The sequence below is a fragment of the Hibiscus syriacus genome, unplaced genomic scaffold (genome assembly GCF_006381635.1).
Source record: "Hibiscus syriacus cultivar Baekdansim isolate YM2019G1 unplaced genomic scaffold, ASM638163v2 tig00111059_pilon, whole genome shotgun sequence".
Lineage (NCBI taxonomy): Eukaryota > Viridiplantae > Streptophyta > Magnoliopsida > Malvales > Malvaceae > Hibiscus > Hibiscus syriacus.
This window is the reverse complement of record NW_024062966.1, coordinates 1988255-2010080: the sequence shown is the minus strand read 5'-3', so window position 1 is coordinate 2010080 and position 21826 is coordinate 1988255. Positions and strand designations below refer to the sequence as shown.

Below are 21826 nucleotides of genomic sequence, written 5' to 3'. Positions count from 1 at the left end.
TAATTTACAGGTGAAAAGAATAGGTATTACAGTAGTGATATTATTCTTAGTTTGTACAGATTGACCTGTTTCATGCACTGGATTCATATGAATATATGTATGGCTAATTGGTTCTAGCTGTTCTTCCCAGAAAGCTAATTATGTGTTTGCTTATCTCGTTTTGCAACTGCTATGCCTATGATTGTCCATTTCAATCAACGTGATTCATGGCAAAAGCTTGAAGATCTTACCTGTTTTGCTGGCTCAACAAATAAGCAATGAGTCGGATATCTATAATTTTTTAATATGTAGATTTACTTTAAAATTTACTTCTGAATCCATATAGTTATTTTAATAGAGTATTAGTATCATAGTTTAAATCTAAATTAATTAAATTATATATTAAATCATTTTAAATCTATCAAATATCTAGATTTATTAGCTACAGAAATTTTAAGGTGATAACTATAAATAACAAGAGATCATTCAACGTGACGTTAAGATCATTGATATTTTACTCGATGAAACCTTTGTGGCCAAGGTTGCTGATTTTGGTCAAGAATCATTTTTGCACCACAGTAAAAGGCAGCTTTAGATATTCTGACCCCCTCAATATATATATTATTAATTTAAGGTGATTAAAAGATAATATTTATTCAAAAATTTTCTTAATCAATTTACCGTTTGCAGAGTATTTCAAAATTTTCTTAATCAATTTACAATTTGCACATACTCTCAAAATTTTCTTAATCAATTTACAATTTACACATACTCTGCTAATTGCTCGAATTTATGACAGGATATAAATAATTTTACCATTGCAGATGAAGGTGGGCAAAGGGATGGACATGGGTCGGATTTTTGGTCCACCTTACCCGACTCGAGAACAAGAAATCCTCCATCCGATATTCGACCCGACCCAACCTAAAATAAAAATAAAAATATTATTTTTATTCAATAAAAACATTTACTTAATTGAAAAAAATAATATATAGAAATGTATTATTGTAATTATTTATAAATATATAAGATAAAATTATATTTATTTTGGTCAGATCAAGTATTTTTCAGCCTAAAACCGACCCGACCTGACCCGACCCAATTTTTTTAAAAAAAAACCCCGACCCGATCAGGTCGGAACCCATCGAGTTCTGGTCTCATGCCCATCCCTAGGTGGGCAGGCATAATAATGTATACTAGGCATTTTTTGTTGTTGTAAATTAACATTCAATTATACAAAAAGGATAGCAACTGGCAGTTCTGTATACATTCAACCATTGATAATTTTCATTTCACATTGATGTTAAATCTGAATACTCGCGAAGTCACAGCCCTCTGTTAAAATCTAAAAACATGACAAATTACACATTGTTGCCACAAAAACGGAATCGACATAACAGTTAGTAACATCTAATCAACCAAAATACTATAGATTATGTCCCTAAAATGCAAGAAGAATTACGGCCTACAAAATGAATTACCATTTAGCTTCACGATTATAGAATCAGAGGTGAGATGATGTCCACAATCTATATGTAAAACCTGTTAGACCCTATTCTTCTTGGCTAGTGATTCCCAGTCGTCGGATATAACGAGTTCATCATCCTCATCATCAACATCAAGCTTTTCGGGTTTCTTTTGCTTTTTACTTTCATCGACCTCAGACAGTTTCCTTTTCTTCCCGGTAACAGTTTCAGTCCCCCCTGACATTTCCTGAATTTCAACATCCTTCTCTTCTGATGGCAAGGCATTGGATGTACTTTCACCATTTCCAATAGGCTTATTATTGTCCTTATCAACAGGTGCTTCTACCCATCCACAGAGAACCATTCCATCGGGTTCTTTCTCCTCGTCGAATTCTTCCCTGTGAACACAAAGAGCAAATTTATCAATGCAACTTCTATTGGCAAAATCAATGAATCGTTCGGATGAAGAAAAAATGTGTAAAATTGTAAAATTTGCGGTATGGACACAATAAAAGGATTTTAAAATCAAGGTAAATACAAACCTATGCTTGATATTGATACTGCATGAGAACTCCTGTTGAAGATCCTCTACAGTAAGAACAGTCCCGCTAATAACCGAAGAAGGCAGCTCAGAAAAAGCCTGTGAAAAAAAATCAATCACAATTATCATACTACCTTTTGTGCCAAAGTGTAAAATAGCAAGACCTGAGATTTCAAGACTTGAAGCCACAAGTAATTAATCTCACAAAAGACAAATAGATTCGTTTAAAGGATTTGGTTAAAATGCAAGGGAAAAGGATATTACTTTCTCAAGGTTTGCAGCATAAATTGCTACCATATCCTCTTCGAGATCTTCACCAACTTCATAAAGAATACTCGCCCCTTGCATAATTACAGGAAAGTTCATGCCAAGTTTGCCTTTAACAATCTTCTCAACAAAATCCCGCAACTTAGAATGGTGAGTATTAACCTCAAGGGATAGTGGCGTCTGTTTTAGAGATATCAAACGTAAGCAAGATTCAAAACATTCACAAAAGAAATTCCAGTCAGACATCCGTTTTAGATATACCTCTGAACAAACGTAGCAAGACTTGTTAGGCTCATAGGGTTCTACAGGCATTAAAAGCAACTTTCTTGAAGGATGTTCTAGACAATATGTCATCCTGCACATAGATCGCATTATACTAAACTGAAATATATAATTACTTTGTATTTAGGGACCTCAAAATAATCAGAAGAAAACAAATTCAGCTACGAATTAAAGAAACTGAACTAAACCTGTAATTGTTGTTATCCTTTTTTAAAACCTTGATTGCTTCAATCACAATCAACCCAGCTATGATAGCATTTGTTGTCGCAACAGCATGCACAATATTACCAGCAATTCCTTTAGCTTCAAAAAGGCTATGTAAAGGAATCCCAAAAGAAGAAGCCCGGATATTTGCAGCAGCAGTAACAAATTCCACAGCCAATTGGTCGTCTTTATCAAAAGTAAGGTTCCCTATATCCTGTCAAATGATAAAACAAATCAGTCTAACTTGGTAAGTGGAGATGATCTATCAGTTTTTCATAAGCAAGAGGTTATCACTAACCTTTAATCTCTTTGAGAAAAATAATCTCAAAGCTTCGAGGAAAACTCTTGAGTTTTCAGCAAGGCTCCATATATCCTGAGGATTCTTCAAGCTCAGAAATGCCATAACCGAAACATCACCAGTTGCACAATCTTTTTCTGTGTCCCCATTCTTTTCAGTCATTTTCACAGGCAGGACGTCTTTACTATATATAGGTCGTGGTTTGTTCCGGTTTTTCCATGTTTCTTCATTAGATAGAGCAACTTCTATGTTATGACCAAATACGTGATCATATATTCTTCTTCCATATTGTTCGATATCTTCATCTTTTCTATATTCAAATACATCTGCTGAATGTTCAGATGAGTTTCCAGTATCACTAGAGCGCACATTCAAATCATTTTCCTGATTCTTGTCCCCAAACAACTTTGCAAAAAGCAGGTCCTTCGCCCACACGATACAATGAATAAACTACAATTTGAACAATACAATTACAACTTGACGTTAAACAATATCTAGGCAACAATATACCTAAACATGAAATCATAATTCTAGCATAGTGGCTCTACAGGTTGCTCAAAGCCAATACAAAGAAGCAAATGACTCCCACCCAAAAGAAAGTCTCAAAAATGAATGATCACCTTTGATGGAGTGCTCGTAATAGTACACACAGGATAAGTCTTTGGGGCAGGTTTTGGCTGACACTCGTAGCACTCTGTTTTTCCTTTCAAATGTACAGTAACCTACATCCAGGATAGTTATAATCATACATTACGGTCATATTAAAAAACATTCAGAAAAGAAACTAATAACATAAAAGCAATGCAAAAGCCAAGCAAAAGAAGGCACAACATCGAAGCATAAGTTCATATCGACTGAGAGATAGAGAGGGGTTGATAAGAAAATGGAACACAAAAGTTCAAGCTATTTAAGTCAAATAACCAAAAATATTCAAGTCAGACAAGACTTCAATGAAACTTAAACCTTCAGAACCTAAGGCAATGTTAAGGTTCAGTTAATAAACCAGTATAAAGAGAAAAAGGAACAAACACATGCAAGTGTATTGAACTAGTAGTAAAGAAACACTTCAAAAGAAAATTCCTAAACAAAATTGCTTAAAACAACTATTTTTTTAAGCATATTTCAGAGATGCATCAGTATAATACCTATTTGATAAAGAAAATATATGGAGCCTTACAATAGCACTTACCAAGAGAAACAAGCCCCTTCCAAACAGAAACTTTAGAAGCTATATATATATATGATAGAAAAGGTCACCTGTTCCAGGGATGAGTTCCTTCAATATATAATTATTTGCATAAAATAGCAAACCTAAGATTATTGGACATACAGCATGTAAGATCAATACAATTGAGTGGACTCGTACATACACGAAATAAGAAAAATTAGATGTAGCACAAAAATGAGCAATCCAGGCACAAACTACTTACAAGATAAGAACCAGAAATATTATAGCTAAAAGACATGTAAAAATCTGGATTACCTGTCCCAAGAACCCTGTGGTTCCACTTTCAACTAGTGGGACATCAGCTGCCAAGCAAAGACGATTTACATGGCGCCTTGCATCTAAGTTATCTAACCCATTCAACACAACATCAAACTCTTTAAAGAAATCAACATTGAAGCGAGACTCCTTAACATTTGCATGGTATGGTGTAATGCTTATTTTGGGCCTGAATCTTAAAACTGCATCTCGAGCAACCTGATAAAAATATTGATGAAATGCATATCATTTAAAACTACCAATTAAAGCAAACATGGGGAAAAAACTAGTAAATGTACTTGCCTTGGCCTTAGACTGCCCAACATGGGATTGTCGGAACAAAAATTGTCTATTCAGGTTGCTGACTTCTATAGTGTCCATGTCAATCTGCAAGCAGATAAATATATTTGCATGAATAAATAAGTTACAAAAAGAGTTATATCAGTTACTTAAGCTGGTAAATAAGTTGTACAACAAGAAGTGAAGGACAAAACATCAGTTCCAACACACATAATCAACTTGACCTATCAAGATATAGCAAATAATATTTTTTAATGATAGTAAAAGACAAAACCCTGGTGAAACCCTTAGAATCACCATGTATATAATTGATAGCACCCATCTCACAGATAACTAACCCCAACACATCAATAACATAATATCAGCACCTTCCACCAACTTAGTTATCCATAGATCTTTTGTATCATCGTAAACAACCCCATTCTCAAGGAACCATAAAAGTCAAGAACTATACTACCAATTGAGTCAGCCTAAGGGCAACATCATACTACCACCAACAACATTAACCGCCAGTTAAAACTTTCAGTATCTCCTTCGATTTTGACAATATGTGTTCCCAGCATGATGATCTCTGTCCTTCTACAATTTCCGATGTCCTACAGTATGTATCACAGCACCATTGGTATCACCTTGATTCCCGATATCACCCGTACCAATTAATTGCATCAAAACCACCAGAATTGATTATGATTTTGCCAATTCTTCCTAACTAAAACATGCATCCATAATCTCCAGTAAATGAAACCTCTAGAATCATCACCCACGGGGACAGCAGTAAATCATTTGACAACAATTTATGATGATTATCTCAATAATTATTGTCAAATTATATACATAGAGCGGTTTCTACATGCACCATAAACGAAACTTGAGACTCATGAAAAGTAAATAACCCCGTGAATTCTTCTAAAACTGGTTTCTGTCGTACTAAATTCTAAAAGAAAACGAAATTAAACTGTTTAAACGTTAAACCCTAAAGGTAACTACAATCAGGGATAACTTAAATCCCCAAAAAAACTATTTTTAAGAATTGCTTTAGTAAGTAATCAACTTACAATATGAATATCTTGAAACCCAGAGAGGGCAAGTGTCTTGAGAAGCTCACATCCAATCCCTCCCGCCCCTACCATAAGCACTTTCGCCCTCTACCATTCAAAAGAGGGGAAAATTATTAAATTATAGTTAAACAAAATGCTTAATTTTCTTTATGGGATTTGAATTTCATACCTTAATGGCGGATATCTGTTCCTCAGAAGCCATTTCGAGGGTCAAGCCAAAAATTAACAAGAAGAATAAGAAGGACCCAGAAGTAAAGAAGAGTGAAATTGAAATCGATTTCCCCCCTTCCGTTTTATAAGAGAGATATTTTCGTCGGGTTTGTGAGGTTTCGAACACGCGACGTCAAACAACGACTAAAGCCATGGGCGGCTAAACGAAAGCAAAATATATAATAAAAATTACAAAAAAAAGGAAACAAATCCTTTTTTAAACTCCCCCCTTCTTTCTGGGGAGATCAAAGAGATTTTGAAAAGTGGTTGATGGGATGCTCCGCCGATACCGGCGGTGTTTAATTTAGCTCGAATTTCAATGGCAGGTAAAAGGGACGTTTGGATGTTGATATTAAGCTAGCTTCTTTAGGGTTTTATGCCTTCAATTATTAGGACTACAGACTAGTTGAAGAACGAAGACCCAAATTCGAAAAGTCGTAATTTTTAATTCCTTTTAATGTAACGAAAGTCGTAACTTTTAATTGCTTTTATAATAATCATTATATTTTATAAATAATTTGATTTAATTTCATAAAAATTAACCTAATATAAAATTTTCTAAAATTTTGGGGATTGGAGAAATCATTTCGAGATTCAGGTTGAAATCAAAGGCTAATATATTAAATAAAATTTGAGGCGGAAGGATTTAACATTTTTTTAAAAAAAAGTTGAGGATATATAAATTATGTAAGTTTATATAAATATATTTAGAGTTTATTGACCGAAAATATCTTATAATATACGATTTTAATTAAATTTTTTTATTTGTAAAAATAACTCACGAATTCGCAACTCGAATTCGGATTCGCAACTCGAAATCCAATTTCGCAACACAGTTTCTGAATCCGCAACTCGAATTTGAAATTCGCAATACAGAAGTAGAATTCACAACTCGAACATGAAAATTTTCGCAACTCGAATTCGCCAATTTCGTAACTCAATTACCGACATAGGTAAATACGGTAAAAAAATTCGATAAAAAATATGAATTCGTCAATTTTAAAACTGAGTTGCGAATTTGACAAATTCGTGTTGCGAAATGTAAAATCGCTCATCTTAAAGAAGCTTCTAAGGGAGTTGCTGAATTGGTAAAAGACCCCAAACAAAAAGAGAGAGACAAACTAGATAAGGTCAAAAGTATAAAAGTTGGGGGTGAAGGAACCACCTTGGAACTCAACCCTCAATGATAATGTGTTTCTGGAACATAAGAGAATTTAACAATCCTCTTAAACAACATAGGGTGCTTCAAAGGGCAGCCCTAAATAAAGTAGATATTTTATGCTTGCTTGAAACTAGAATAAAGTCTGAAAAAGCTAAGACCATCTTTGATTATTCTAAACTGGCAAACTGGAATGTCAGTTCCAATTATGATTTTGCAATTAATGGCAGAATTTGGATCCTCTGGAAGAAAAACATTGAGTTTTCTTTACTCCAAGCTTCTAATCAAATTATTTCTGCCAAAGTAAATCACAATGGCCTCTCATTTGTCTTATCAGCAATCTATGGAAGTAATAACTATATCAACAGGAGATATCTTTGGAATCATCTGCATGAACTGGAGAGATCAATTGGTCACCTCCCTTGGATCCTGGGAGGAGATATCAACATTACTTTGTTTCCTAATGAAAGCTCTGATCATGAACTGCTCTGCCCTTACTCTTCACTTGATATGAAGGAATTCCAAACTATTACTCAGGACCTTGACCTCCATGATCATCCATTTTTTGGCCCTCTATTTACTTGGAGCAATAAGCAAACTGATTCTTTCCTCGCTAGAAAGCTTGACATAATTCTTATCAACCCTACTTGGGTCAACTCATTTCCAAGCTCTTTTGTTGAATTCCTCCCCCCAGGAGTTTCTGACCACTGCATGGCTTTACTTTGGCTTTCTAAAGACACTCCAACTAACAGGCCAAAATCGTTTAAATTCTTTAACTTTTGGACCTTGCATCCCAATTTTTTGAATGTTGTTAATCAGTCCTGGCAGAATTCTTTCCAAGGCAATCCTATGAAAAGACTGTTCTTAAAGCTAAAGCACCTAAAATCCAGCCTCAAGAATTTAAACCGTTCCTGTTACAATGACATTTCTACAAGGGTCAAATAAAAAAATGGATCTTGACAAGCAACAAATTCTCACTCTAAAGGTCAAGACTCTGTTGAGAAGGAAATCCAGATCGAACAAGAACTGCACATTCTTGAGGAAGCTGAATTAATGTTTTTGAAGCAAAAGGCAAAGATTCAATGGATTAAGGAGGGAGATAAATGCTCTAAGTTCTTCCATTCAGCTGTTGCTGTAAAAAATAAGAATGATACAATTCGGATGCTCATTGATGATCAGGGAACTAAATTGGATTCCTTTGATGCTATGGCCTCTGAAGTAATTGACTTTTTTTCACAACCTGATTGGGAAAGTTGATCCCCATGTCAAAGGAGGTAACTTGCAATTTTTGAAAGATCTTCTCAACTATTCCATTTCCACTGAATTTGCATCTGCCCTGATCAAAGATATAACCATAGAAGAGATTAAAGAAGCCATTTTTGAGCAAGGCAATGATAAAGCCCCTGGACCTGATGGTTATTCTCCTTATTTCTTCAAATATTCTTGGTCCATTATTGGTGAAGATGTTGTGGCAGCAGTTAAACATTTTTTCCAGCATTCCTTTATGCTCCCTGCCTTCAATGCAACAACTATTGTCCTGATTCCCAAAATTCCCAATCTTATCAAAGTCAAAGATTTCAGGCCAATTTCATGTTGCTCTATCATTTACAAGACTGTCACAAAGATTTTAGTCAAGAGATTAAATGGTCTTCTTCCTGATATTGTCTCTCTTAATCAAACAGCCTTTATTAAAGGAAGAAGCATTGTTGAAAACACCATCCTTGCTCAAGAATTGCTCAAAGGGTATGGAAGGAAGAACATCTCTCCAAGATGTTCCTTGAAGATTGATCTTCAAAAAGCTTTCGATACTCTGCACTGGGATTTCATTTCAATTGTTCTAAGAGCTTTAAATCTCCCTCCTCAATTTATTACTTGGATCGAATTCTGCTTCACTGATGCCAGATTCTCCATTGCATTCAATGGAACTTTGATAGGGTATTTCAAGGGAGCTAGAGGGATAAGGCAAGGTGATCCACTCTCCCCTCTTCTCTTTGTAATTTCAATGAATGTCCTCTCTAGATTATTGAATTTAGCTGCTGCAAAAAATCTGATTAACTTCCATCCTAAATGCAAAAGAATTGGCCTCACACATTTATCTTTCGCTGATGATTTGTTGATTTTCTGTAAAGGAAATGTGGATTCGGTCCTAGGTGTAATCTCTGTTCTTGAATAGTTTCATGAAATGTCTGGATTAAACATCAATGCATCTAAGTGTGTTTTCTATAGTGCTGGTATTTCCCCCAGTAACATTGAGCTTATCAAACATGCTACTGGATTCCATCCTGGATCCTTGTCTGCTCGATATCTTGGAGTCCCATTAACTTCAAGAAAACTCTTGGTAAAGGACTGTGAACCCCTTATTAATAGCATCAAAGTGAAGCTTTCTCTCTGGTCTAGTAAACAGCTCAGCTATGCAGTAAGATTGGAGCTGATCAGAGCAGTGCTGTTCAACATTGCTAATTATTGGTGCAGGCAACTCCTGCTCCCGCATTCTGTAATCAGCAAGATTGAACAGCTGTGTTGTCGTTTCTTTTGGAAAGGTTCTGATAAAAATGCTAGTGGAGCGAGAGTAAAATGGAGTAGTATCTGCCAGCTGAAGTCTGAGGGTGGCCTTGGTCTGAAAAATTTAAAAGAATGGAACCGAGCATGTATGATAAAACTCATTAAGAATGTACTTGCTAACGAGGGGTCCTTATGGGTGGCCTGGATAAATGCTTATGTCCTAAAGGGCAAGGACTTTTGGCAAATGGAAACAGGTTCAACATTAAGCTGGAGTTTCAATAAATTACTTAAACTGTGAGCCGATGCTCAAGTAATCCTTTCAAATGAAGCTCTATCGATAAGACAAATCTGGCAAGAGATTAGAACGAAGGGGGATAAAGTTCCTTGGCAATCTATTATTTGGTTCCCACAGAACATTCCTAAACACAACCTCATTGCCTGGATGGCAATGATCGATAGGCTGCCTACTCGAGATCGACTTCACCGCATAGGTATTGTTTCTAATGAAAGCTGTGTTTTATGCAACGAGTCATTGGAAAACAGAAATCATCTGTTCTTCGAATGCCAGACTGCTTCTCAATTACGAGACCAGATCTTTCACCTCAATGGAATTTACAAGACAGTATTATGATGGGAGGACTTGATTACATGGGCAAGTAAATATTGGAAAGGTAAATCCTTGTTAATCACTATCCTCAAATTAGCGTGGAATGCCACAATCTATGTTTTGTGGGAGGAACGTAACCGAAGAATCTTCAAAGGATGTTCTCGAAGCATTGAAGAATTACTCCGCACAATCAAAGACTTTGTAGGTATAAAACTAAGGGGTAAAAATATTAATAGGTTTGATGATGTAAACTCAAATCTTTGTATTGCTTGGGGTATTGACTAAAACCGATCGATTTTTATTTGGTATGTATTTTCTTTCTGTTTTCTGTGATCGGTGATTTTTTGTAGCTACTAAGCTTTCTTGGATAATAAAATTTCGATTTATCCAAAAAAAAAACGAACCGTCGAAACGATTTTTTCTTTAAGAGGCGAGATTTTACATTTCGCAACACGAATTTGTCAAATTCGAAACTCAGTTTTCAAATTGGCGAATTCAGATTTTTTTTTATCGGATTTTTCTACCATGTTGACCTATATCGGTAATTGAGTTGCGAAATTGGTCAAATTCGCAACACGAATTTGCCAAATTCGCAACTCAGTTTTCAAATTGGCGAATTCAGATTTTTTACCGTGTTTACCTATATCGGTAATTGAGTTGCGAAATTGACGAATTCGAGTTGCGAACACGAAATTCGCTTTGCGAAAATTTTCATGTTCGAGTTGTGAATTCTACTTCTGTGTTGCGAATTCGGAAACTGTATTGCGAAATTGGATTTGGAGTTGTGAATTCGTTGGTTATTTTTGCAAATAAAAAAAATGATTAAAATCATATATTATAAGACATTTTTGATCACTGAAATTATTATTTTTATTTAGAATTTAGGGTTATAAAAAATAACAAAACTGCGCTATAGTCGACTAATCGTTGACTATCCAATTAGTTGAACAAATAAAAAAGGTTGATTGATAATATAAGAGAATTCGAAACCTGGTAGAACCGGAAACTGAAAGTTGAGATCTCACTGTGATCATTAGGAAAGCAAAAGGCTTAGATCTACAACAACCCGAAAAATTTTCCAGGTATTTTTCTTCATCGCTTCATGAACTGTTATCATTCGATCTGTAACATTTATTTTTCATCTTGAGACTCAATCATTAGTATTAGAATCTAGGGTTTTCTTTATATAGAATTATTAGAAGTTTTACATTAGAAGTTTTACAAGGCTTGCTATTGTTGATTTGCTGACAGTAATGCTGAATTGTGGAACAAAGCTATTAAAGGCATGGCATGTACCTCGAAAATACCCGGTTGTAGTCCTACTTATGTTTCTGGTATCAGTCTCAATAGCATTGGTATTGCTTTTCCAGAAAAATGATGCAAAACCATGGAATAGGTTTGAGTCTTTGGTGCAATTTGATCCGAGGCGAGAGTTCAGGAACGGTACGGATTTGATATGGCAAATTCCCGATTCGCCCAAGGCTGTTATTTTTCTAGCTCATGGATGTAGTCTTAGAGCTGTTGATTTTTGGGATAGGTCTAGTAAATGCCCCGAATGTGTTGGTTTGCCGGAGGATAGGCTGCTCGTGCTTCATGCTCTTGCCCGTAAGTTCGCCGTCTTGACTGTATCGAGTGCAGGGAAGTGCTGGACGTTTGAGAAGGAAAGGTTGATTGTTGAAGATATTATAACATGGTGGGTTAAGAGACACAATCTTGGAAAGCTTCCTCTTGTGGCTTTGGGAGCTTCTTCGGGTGGGTATTTCGTGTCAGTGATCGCTAATAACTTGAAGTTTAATAGCATTACACTTATGATTGCCGAAGGATTATTTGATCAAATGAACATCAAAGAGGATTATCCACCGGCCCTTTTCGTGCACATGCCGAAAGATACAGGTAGAAAACAGAAAATTACTAAGTTCATGAGAGTTTTGCGAAATAAAGGGGTTGATGTTGCGGAGATAGAATGCATGGAGTTGCCTCTGTCACCGACCTTTTTGTCCGACAGAATCCCAAGTCTTGATCAGATTGTTTCTGTTAGATTGTTCGATTTATTCAAGGAGAAAGGCTTTGTCAATGAGAACGGGTATATGAAGCAGGACGGGCGTGCAACTCCTTGGGAAGATGCTCTTCAGGATAGTAAGATTAACTTGCTGGAAAAAGATTTGGTGCATCCTGTTGATGAAGAGCTAAATCTTGCGTTTGCCTATCATGAAATGACTAGTTTGCAATCCGATGAGATTTTCAAATGGTTCGAATCTCATATGACGTGAGCAGTGCGTAATTGTGCCGCATTCTTCTTTCTCTCCATCAAACTTAAGTACGGACTGAAATACACAGTCCATAGTATCGATCCCTCGACTCAAGCTGGACTAAATTGTTTAATGTTCGAAGTTTGTCTTCGAACAACCAAAGTCCTGATGAAAAAAGCTACTACCTTGACTGAAACCAAACCCTACTTTAAGGGGTCTGTTTGTTTCTAGTAATAGAATTTATCCAAATGTAATCTCAACTTACACATTACTGGATATGTTACATTATTTTGTTTGATTTATTTGGCCAAAATGTATGGTGTTTTGTTGATAGAAGATTACTTAAAAATCCATTTTACTAAAATGTCATTGGCGAATATGCTGACATTCCAAACAATTTCTTGATATATTTGACGACTATGTTTATGCTGTTATGTATGCAGAGGTCTAAATCTATTCGATACCTTGACGAGCAAGATGAATGCTCAGTGGCATAGAGAATCACGCTCTAGCTCTTCCGGTTCTTTCCATACCAGAATAATGAAGATCAATGATGTAAATCCGGGTCATGCACACTTTATGCTACAAAATCATGCAACATACGACAGGAACCGAAACCATTCTGCCGGTTACCGGGATTTATGTATTCGATATCTGTTGTTTCAGCTCCTACAGAAGATGCTGCAGGATTGTATATGTCATTTGCTTTCATTGCAATGAAATTCTGATGGCTTCCACCTGATATAGGTATGCTACCATCTTCACAATGATGCAATCCTAAAGAAACAGAGATGCTACATCCGCTTCCGAAACTCACCAATGCCGACATGTGGTAAGAAGCAGTAGCAGCTTTTGTAAACCGATCAATAGTACTATCAGAGTGAGTAATTGCATAAGCACTATCGGAATGAGTAATTGCATTTGGGAAGAGATTAGAGTCATCCGCATTAGACTTCTGGTTCGTCCTCCGACTCAGTAACCCATACTCAGTTTCAGCGTCTCCATGTGTGACATATTGGAAACTAACACCGGTAGTTGATCCAGCGATATGTACATCCAAGACATGGTCGGAACTGGAATACACCAACTCTCTGGTGCTACCTCTCTCCGTGGTTGATGAACTCCCGCTTTGTTACAGATCTTCTTCACCTCTGTCCTTGGAGGTCCTTGTAGCTCCTTTTCCTGCTTTGACCGTGTTTTCAGATGAAGAAATGGAGCCCATCTCTAAATCTGCAAATTCTTCCTTGTACATCTCTTCGACCACTGACTTCCAAAGACGCACTCGCATTTATAAACCAATTGGAAACCTGACCAGATGCAAATACATCATCAAGGAAATAATGCTACGGTTCATGGATACAATGGTAGCAAGATGATTAATATGTGATTACCTGACTTCTAGTTAAGCTCGTTTGTCTTGCTAAAATGATCTTCTCGGAGTCCTTCGGGTAGCTGGAGGACAATACAAATAGCACATAAGTACAATTGAGTTACAATGGCATCAGGATCTTTTCGAAAGGAGTATCATGTTAGAACGTACGGATTAAGAAAATGCTCGAACAGCCAAGCATGTAGAATTGAAACAGAATTTTCCAGAGGCCCTCTCTGGGGCCTCCATGCATGTTGCATCAAACCGAGCTGCTGAAGAGATTTCTGTTGCCTCAGTTGCTTCTCGACATAACTCAGACGAGTAATTCCTACTCCTTTACCGTTTTCTAAAGCATTCTGGTCCCTGAGACTTTTACGTGTTGCCCGAATTTGATCATTAATTGCATCTTTCAACCATAAAAAATGTAAGGCTTAGAGGCTCCTCACCCGGCTATCACATCGAATGGCAACACTACGATCTGCATCTGATGATGATACTGCTTATACCTCATCGATCAAACACAATGTACAACAGCTTTGTTATCTTGCTTTGTAGTTCTTGTCTTTCGGCATGTGAAAGCTCTTTTTTTTCAGCCGAGTGTTGCTGGTTTGAAGCCACATTTTTTGATTCCCCATCCTCCTTGTAACGCTTCATCCGGTTATCTTGTGAGCTTTGGTTTTTCTCTCAATCCGGCTGCTTTATGGCCTTCGGAACATTAACAACTTCATTGAGCAACTCTTGTGCTGCCTTGACATATTTAGAATTTGGAATAGTCCTCGACATACCAGACATTCCATATGAATCTTGATTAGCTCCAGCAAAACCATGCTGCAGGTAATCTGCATTTTTCAATTGCTTGTCTCTGGAAGGAAGTGAAGAATTATGAGTCAAGAACGAAGCGAAATCCGAATCGGGATTACGATGGAGGTTAGAAGGCATTTGAATCCCAAAGGGCATTTGAGTACCAAGGCTTTGTGACAATCCTTGACCTTGCAAGTTTATACCATTGTGAAGGATGTTAGCAGTACCAACCATTAGATGCATAGCAAGCATTTCATTCCTACCATCCCTCCAAGCATCGAAATCGTGTTCCGCGAATCGCCGTCGAGGCTTGACAAGATTTCTTGCTGCTACGAAGTCGAATCCGAAGCTTCCACAGCCTGAATCTCAATGCAATTACTTGGCTGCAGCTGAGGATTCCCAACAAATGAACCGTAATTCATATGCATCATCATAGTACCAGGAAGAACCGGTGCCTCTGGATATGAACCAGGCGATGATTCTCGCATATAGATCATCGGAGTGGCATCGCTTTGGTTATCCAAACCGGTGTAATAAGTAGACATATCAACTCAGATTACATAGGAAACTGAAATTACTTCCATTGGAAACAATATTCATACATCCATATATCCATACATGAAAGATAAAGTCAAAACCTATATATACATCGCATATGAATAAAAAAATACCTTGGAACCAGCAACATTTGTGGGGAACATGAATTGTCAAAGACACCAGCAGATCCGATGATGATAACAAAATCCTCACGAAATCAAACACTTTTAGATCCCAATAACCCAGTACAATAACAGCTACAACCTAAGTTGCAAACATTTAACTTTTTCATCAGAACTTTTGCAGATACCACAGTAAAAATATAGAACAAAACAAACCCAAACCTTAGAAAATCATGGTAATAACTTCTTTTCAATCTGCAGTTTGTTGCTTCAGATAAAATGTAATGATAATGATAATTCAAACACGGAAGGGTATAGAGAGAATGAGATAGAAAATGTAATGTTACCTCTCATTAATTTTATCTGACGTGGCAGTTAACTTTCGTTAACTCTTCTTCTTCTATTATTATAGAGCTCTGATACTTTTTAATTGTATGAAGGATTTGATCAAATACAATAACCAACTTTATTTTATGCCATACATTTTAAAATTATTGTTTTGTCTTCAAAGTTATGACATGCGATTCTTAAGACCCCTGTTTGACAAAAATTAACAAACCATTATTTCAGTTTTTTCCTTTTTTGGACATGACTTGATTATTAGAAGAAAATGTTAGCTTTGCCTAGTCTAGTTGCCAATCATTGTCTGAAGACCATGAAAGTTAATAATCCAAATTTACTATTACAGTAACGTCAGGGATCTTTCTGAAAATTGGCATAAAATTCAGTGGTTATATTATAAGTTTTAAAAGTTGAGTGATCAAAATGTAAACACCCTAAAAGTTTGGGAATTATTTATGTACTTCACCCTTATTATTATTATTATTATATATATATATTGATTTATTTAGTGGTCTTATTATGAAATTTTCCCTTATATTTTACAAAAACTGAAAACTTGGTCCATTTATTTTAATTTATCAAAATTTGATCTATGCACTTTACAAAAACTAAGAAGTTGTCTATTTGGATGACACTTTTAGACCTTACCATTAGACCATCAACCCGAAAATAGGCATTTCAAGTATTTATATATAATAAAATAATAGATTCAATATTTAAGCTTGTGTTTTCCAACAAGTGTATTAACTTGTTAATTTTCATGAACTACAAGAACTAAGTTCAGAAAAATTGAATATAGGATAAAATTCATGATTTGATATGTTTTATTTGATTTTTTTTGCTTTTAGGTTTAATTGCACCTCAGTCATTGTACTCTTTGAAATTTTAAAAATTTAGTCCTCTTCTTTTAATTTTATGAAACTATTCCATTTACTTGTCATTTTTAAACTAAGACTTTTGAATATTTAAAAGACAACATATGTTCATATTTATTTTCTAGAACTCGGCTAACTTTATAATGCAGTTCAAATTTTAAATTAGACAAGTAACTGGATTAAATTTTAAAGGATTAATTTTAAAGTTTAAATAATAAATGGATTAGTGATAGAGATGCGGCAGCGAATGAATGAATGTTTCTCATAGTCGAAAAATCAAACTTAAAAAGTTCTAGACTCGATAAAAAAACTAAAGGTGGAGAATGGATGATGTCGACGATAATTAGGGTTTAAAGGAGTTTAGGTTTGCTAGAAAATTGTACAAAAGAAATAAGATGAAGACAATAAAGATAGAATAAAGATAATGAAATAAAGCACATACAACAAATATTATAAGATAGGAATAACTTAGCCAAAATTAGGGTTTGGTGGTGATGAGAGATAATGGTGAATTGACGATGAAGACGATGATGATATATAGTTGTCCTATGAACCCTTATAGTTGCAATTAACTAGGCAAACTCGATAATCAGCTCTAACCAGCCCTCATAATCACAATTAAGAGGCAAATCGGAGTGAAAATCTCCCTCACGAAGAACTTGAAAGAACTTAATGATAAAGAATGCTTCAAAGGAACAAGTCAATAAGCACTTGCAAAATGAACTCTCTTTGTATTATTAATCAAAGAAATATGATTTACAATGATGAATGAACTGTCCTTTATAAAGGAGAGGAGTTCTAAAATTCCTAAGCAACTAATGAATAAATTAGTAATAAACTAACAATGATTCTAATTCCTAATAAAATAATAATAAACTAAGAATAATGTTTTAACTCAATCTTAATTCATAATAAAACAATAAATTTAATCCTAAAAAATAATGCATCGTCCTATATTAAATTATATTACAAATTATCAACAAAAATATTAAAAATTTGTAATATTTATAAAAGAGAAAATCGCCTCAGTGACCAAAAATGCCTTATAATATACGATTTTAACCAACTTTTTTTGGATTTGCCAAAATGACCAACAAAATCGCAACGCGAAATAAAAATCGCATCGCGATCCCCAGAATCGCAAATCAGTTTCCAAAATCGCAACACGATTCTTGAAAATCGCAATGCGATAGTACAAATTCGCATTGCGATTTTCCAGAATCGCAACGCGAATATGAAAATCGCAACGCGAACACATAAATCGCAACGCGTATCCGTAAATCGCAACGTGTATCCGTAAATCGCAATGCGTATCCGTAAATCGCAATGCGTATCCGTATATCGCAACGCGTATCCGTAAATCGCAACGATAATCTGTAAATCGCAACGAGAATCTGTAAATCGCAACGATAATCCGTAAATCGCAACGAGAATCTGTAAATCACAACACTGAAATTTTGGGTATATAACTACGAAACAGCAGCAAATCATAAACTAAATCCCTAAATCGCAACTCATTCCATCTCCATCTATCACTCTCTCCGGCGACATCCGTTCCTATATCCAACGACATCCTTCCCAATCCGGCAACATGTTTTAGTTTCGCAGCTCGTCTGTTTAGTAAATTAATTTACAACCATGAAATCATCTAATGTTGATCATGTTTGGATAGATTTGTGTTTTGGAGGGTCATGGGATAATGTTCATGGTGTTTTACAAGCCTTTACCCATGAATCTTCAACTAAAATTGTCTTTACAAAAGTTAACTTATGAAACTCTAATGCTACGTGTTTCAAATAAATTGAATTTAGAGCCCCTAAGTGGATTTAGGCTATCTTATCAGAGAAATGGTAAAGTTTATTTGTTAACCGACAATGAAGATGTTGAACGATTCATTGCTTACATTAGTGTTTCACAAGATGATGTTACATTGTATGTTGTTGAACCTAGAAGTAGTATTGTTGGGTCAGTAGCGGGTAGTAATCAACTAAGTTTTTCTCAAAACCCACAACCTTTCTCTAATCCAAATCCCAATCAACTTTCAGCACCAAATTCCGGTTTTCGTATTGACCAGTTAGACGATGATGAGCCAACAGAAAAAATTGTGAGTACTAGTCAGTATTCGAAATTTGGTCTTGGTCAATATCCGGACTTTGATATTGGTCAATACACGGATTTTGATGATGTTTTAGAAGAAGAAACATACCCTGCGTGTAATGATTTTGATATTGGTCAATACCCGAATTTTGATGATGAAACAGCCGTTGCCGAAGAATGTATTGTTGATGATAATGAGGAGGAAGTTACGACTGTGAATGAACATGTTGAACATCCATTCTGTAATTCATATAATCCTGAAGAAGAAAAGAAGAAGAAAAAGTCCCCGAAGAAAAGAAAATGCCACGGGCGTATAACTGGAATATGCCAGAATTACTTCAGATACCGGAAGAAGAGTTGGTAAAGAAAGCAGTTGATTGTTACACAAAAGTTATTCGTATCAAGAAAGATGATTGTTTTGATACAAAGGAAGACTTGAAGATAGCTTTGTATACGAAATGTGTGGAAGATGGCTATCAACTAAAAGTTAACAAATCAAGCAAAGATCGTTTCGAAACAAGGTGTATGATTGACAAAAACTGTACGTGGCGTATGATTGCAAAGAGAATAAAAGATTGCGAAATGTTTCAAGTTAGGACTTTTATTGATAAACATACATGTTCAAGAACCCAAGTTTTTCCTCACCATAGACAGGCAAACAAAAAGGTGTTGGGTGGTTTTCTGGCTGAGTTAATGTTTTTGAATGGCAGGGTATATCGGGGACATGAAATTATGACTGACATGAATGCTCGGTTCAAGATTAGTATATCATATTCTCAAGCTTGGAGAGCCAAATGTTATGCCTTGGAATTGTTGAGGGGTCGCCAGAAGCATCGTTTGCCCAACTGCCGGCTTATTGTCACAATTTAAAGCTGAAAAATCCTGGGTCGGTAACTCATATCAAAACAGATAGAGATGGACGCTTTGAGTTGCTGTTTATCGCCATTGGTGCTACGGTTAGTAAATCAATATAATTTGTTGACTCATTTTTGTTAGTTACATGCATTTCACATTTAAATGATTATATTTCTTGTGTATATTATTTTGTAGATTCGTTCGTTTATTACTTGCATGCACCCAGTTATTATAGTTGACGGAGCACATTTGAAAGGTCGATACCTTGGAGTAAACTTATTAGCAGTAGCCATGGATGCTAACAATGGGATATTGCCAATAGCTTACGGGGTTGGCAAATCTGAAACCTCTGATTCATGGACATGGTTTATGGGGCATCTTAGGGATTGCATAGGTCCTATTAGCAATCTGACAATCATATCCGATAGGGCAAACTCAATTGGCAACGCTGTTAGAAGGTGTTTCCCAGATGCTTTTCATGGACTTTGTGGTGTTCATTTGTATAGAAATCTAAAATCAAGGTCTGCTGGTATAAAAAAGCACAAATGGACATACTGGAAGGCTGTAAAAGCTTATCGGGAAGTGGATTTCAATAAGCATATAAATTGTTTAAGACGTGTTTTGCCTCAGTGTGCTCAAACACTAGAAGATGTCGGGTTTGAAAGATGGTCAAGAGTACATCAACTTGGAGCAAGATATGGTTTCATGACGTCTAATAGTGCAGAATCAATCAACGCTCTAAGTCGTCATTCCCGGAAATTACCCATTACTATGTTAATGGAGTTTTTTCGAGCCTCTATTCAACAGTGGTACTACAAGAAAAGAAACCATGCAGGTATTATTTCTTTGAATTCGTAACTTATCATATTATATATTTTACTAAGTATTGTTTATTTAAATTTACAGGAACATTGGAACATCGTGTTACACCATGGACTGAAAAAAAGATAACGAAACGTGTTGTGAAGTCAACGTCATGGAGAGTTGAACCATGTTCAAACACTTTGTTTCAAGTACTGGATAATAACTTAAATGGGCTAGTCGATCTAAATGCAAAGACGTGTAGTTGTATGAAATGGCAAACATCTGGTTATCCGTGTGGCCATGTTATAAAAGTTGCTCTTCATTTAAACCAAGATGATTCAAGCGCATACGCTATGGATTGCTACACTACAGAAGTTTATCGACAGACTTATGTCGAGATTGTCTACCCTATTCCACATCCTTATGAGTGGGACATACCAGATGACTTACAAACAGTTTTGCCACCAGCCATGGACAGAAGGCTACCTGGCCGACCAAAAAGTCACGATCGTATACCGTCTAAGGGTGAAGAGAAGAAGAGATCGACATGTAGTCAGTGCAAGGAAAGTGGTCATACAAGGTTGACATGTGGATCACCAGTGCCATCAAATCATCTTTTCCTCTACCAAAATATGGATCCTCATCAAATCCAAAGCTCATATGGTGTCAAGCAAAAGGCAATCATCTTTAAAATCCCAATCACAATTGGCTTCACCTTTTGGGACTGTTAACTTAGGTGATTTTTAAATGCAAACGTTGTATTATGTGGATTTTATGTGTGAACTTTTAACATTTTCAGTTGAATTAATGACTCAGGCCAACCATTTTGACTTAACCAACTCTTGTTATTCAGTTGTTATCACTTATTAGGCATGCATTTGACTATCGCAACACGGAAATTACAATCGCAACGAGAGAATCGCAATGCGAAATGAAAATCCCAACATGAAAATCGCAATGCGGAAATGAAAATCGCAATGCGAAATGAAAATCGCAACGAGAGAATCGCAATGCGGAAATGAAAATCGCAATGCGAAATGAAAATCGCAACGAGAGAATCGCAATGCGAAATGAAAATCGCAATGCGAAATGAAAATCGCAACGAGAGAATCGCAATCGTTGCGATTTTCATTTCCGCATTGCGATTTTCATTTCGCATTGCGATTCTCTCGTTGCGATTTTCATTTCGCATTGCGATTTTCATTTCGCATTGCGATAGTCATTTTTGCCTTCAACATAATGCAGATTGAAATCAACAAAATCAACCATTACATTTCAATCAATTAAACAAGCACAAATAAGAATTATGTTCGCATCAATTACACAAATCAACTTTTACAAATCATCTTTTACAAATCAATTAAACAATAAAAAATAAGCAATAATTCTTATTTCCGATCATCTACTATTGAATCAACT

At 35.8% G+C, this 21826-nt stretch overlaps 2 protein-coding genes and 1 pseudogene across 2 annotated transcripts; 1 reads left to right on the top strand and 2 right to left on the bottom strand.

Moving 5' to 3' along the window:
- Positions 1–1315: 1315 nt before the first annotated feature.
- Positions 1316–6259, bottom strand: LOC120151573 (SUMO-activating enzyme subunit 2-like). Its single transcript, XM_039163977.1, has 11 exons — positions 6048–6259; positions 5876–5965; positions 4824–4907; positions 4521–4739; positions 3658–3759; positions 3038–3487; positions 2724–2953; positions 2515–2608; positions 2251–2433; positions 1988–2085; positions 1316–1843 (listed from the first exon to the last, which is right to left on the bottom strand). Exons 1-11 carry the CDS (start codon positions 6078–6080, stop codon positions 1525–1527), a joined length of 1902 nt encoding a protein of 633 aa, XP_039019908.1. The 5' UTR covers positions 6081–6259; the 3' UTR covers positions 1316–1524.
- A 5044-nt stretch (positions 6260–11303) lies between these two features.
- LOC120151526 lies at positions 11304–12632 on the top strand. Its single transcript, XM_039163944.1, has 2 exons — positions 11304–11438; positions 11608–12632. Exon 2 carries the CDS (start codon positions 11610–11612, stop codon positions 12624–12626), a length of 1017 nt encoding a protein of 338 aa, XP_039019875.1. The 5' UTR covers positions 11304–11438; positions 11608–11609; the 3' UTR covers positions 12627–12632.
- Positions 12633–12987: 355 nt separating this feature from the next.
- On the bottom strand, positions 12988–15320 carry LOC120151525 (annotated as a pseudogene).
- Between the last annotated feature and the right edge of the window lie 6506 nt (positions 15321–21826).

Excerpts from the sequence above, each read along its gene's own strand:
- LOC120151526 (XM_039163944.1), top strand. The coding sequence starts at position 11,610 with ATGCTGAATTGTGGAACAAAGCTATTAAAGGCATGGCATGTACCTCGA.
- LOC120151573 (XM_039163977.1), bottom strand. The coding sequence starts at position 6,080 with ATGGCTTCTGAGGAACAGATATCCGCCATTAAG. Across the intron at positions 2,086-2,250 it reads ATGCTGCAAACCTTGAGAAA|GCTTTTTCTGAGCTGCCTTC; the intron begins GTAATATCCTTT and ends TTTTTTTCACAG. Across the intron at positions 1,844-1,987 it reads AGTATCAATATCAAGCATAG|GGAAGAATTCGACGAGGAGA; the intron begins GTTTGTATTTAC and ends TTGTGTTCACAG.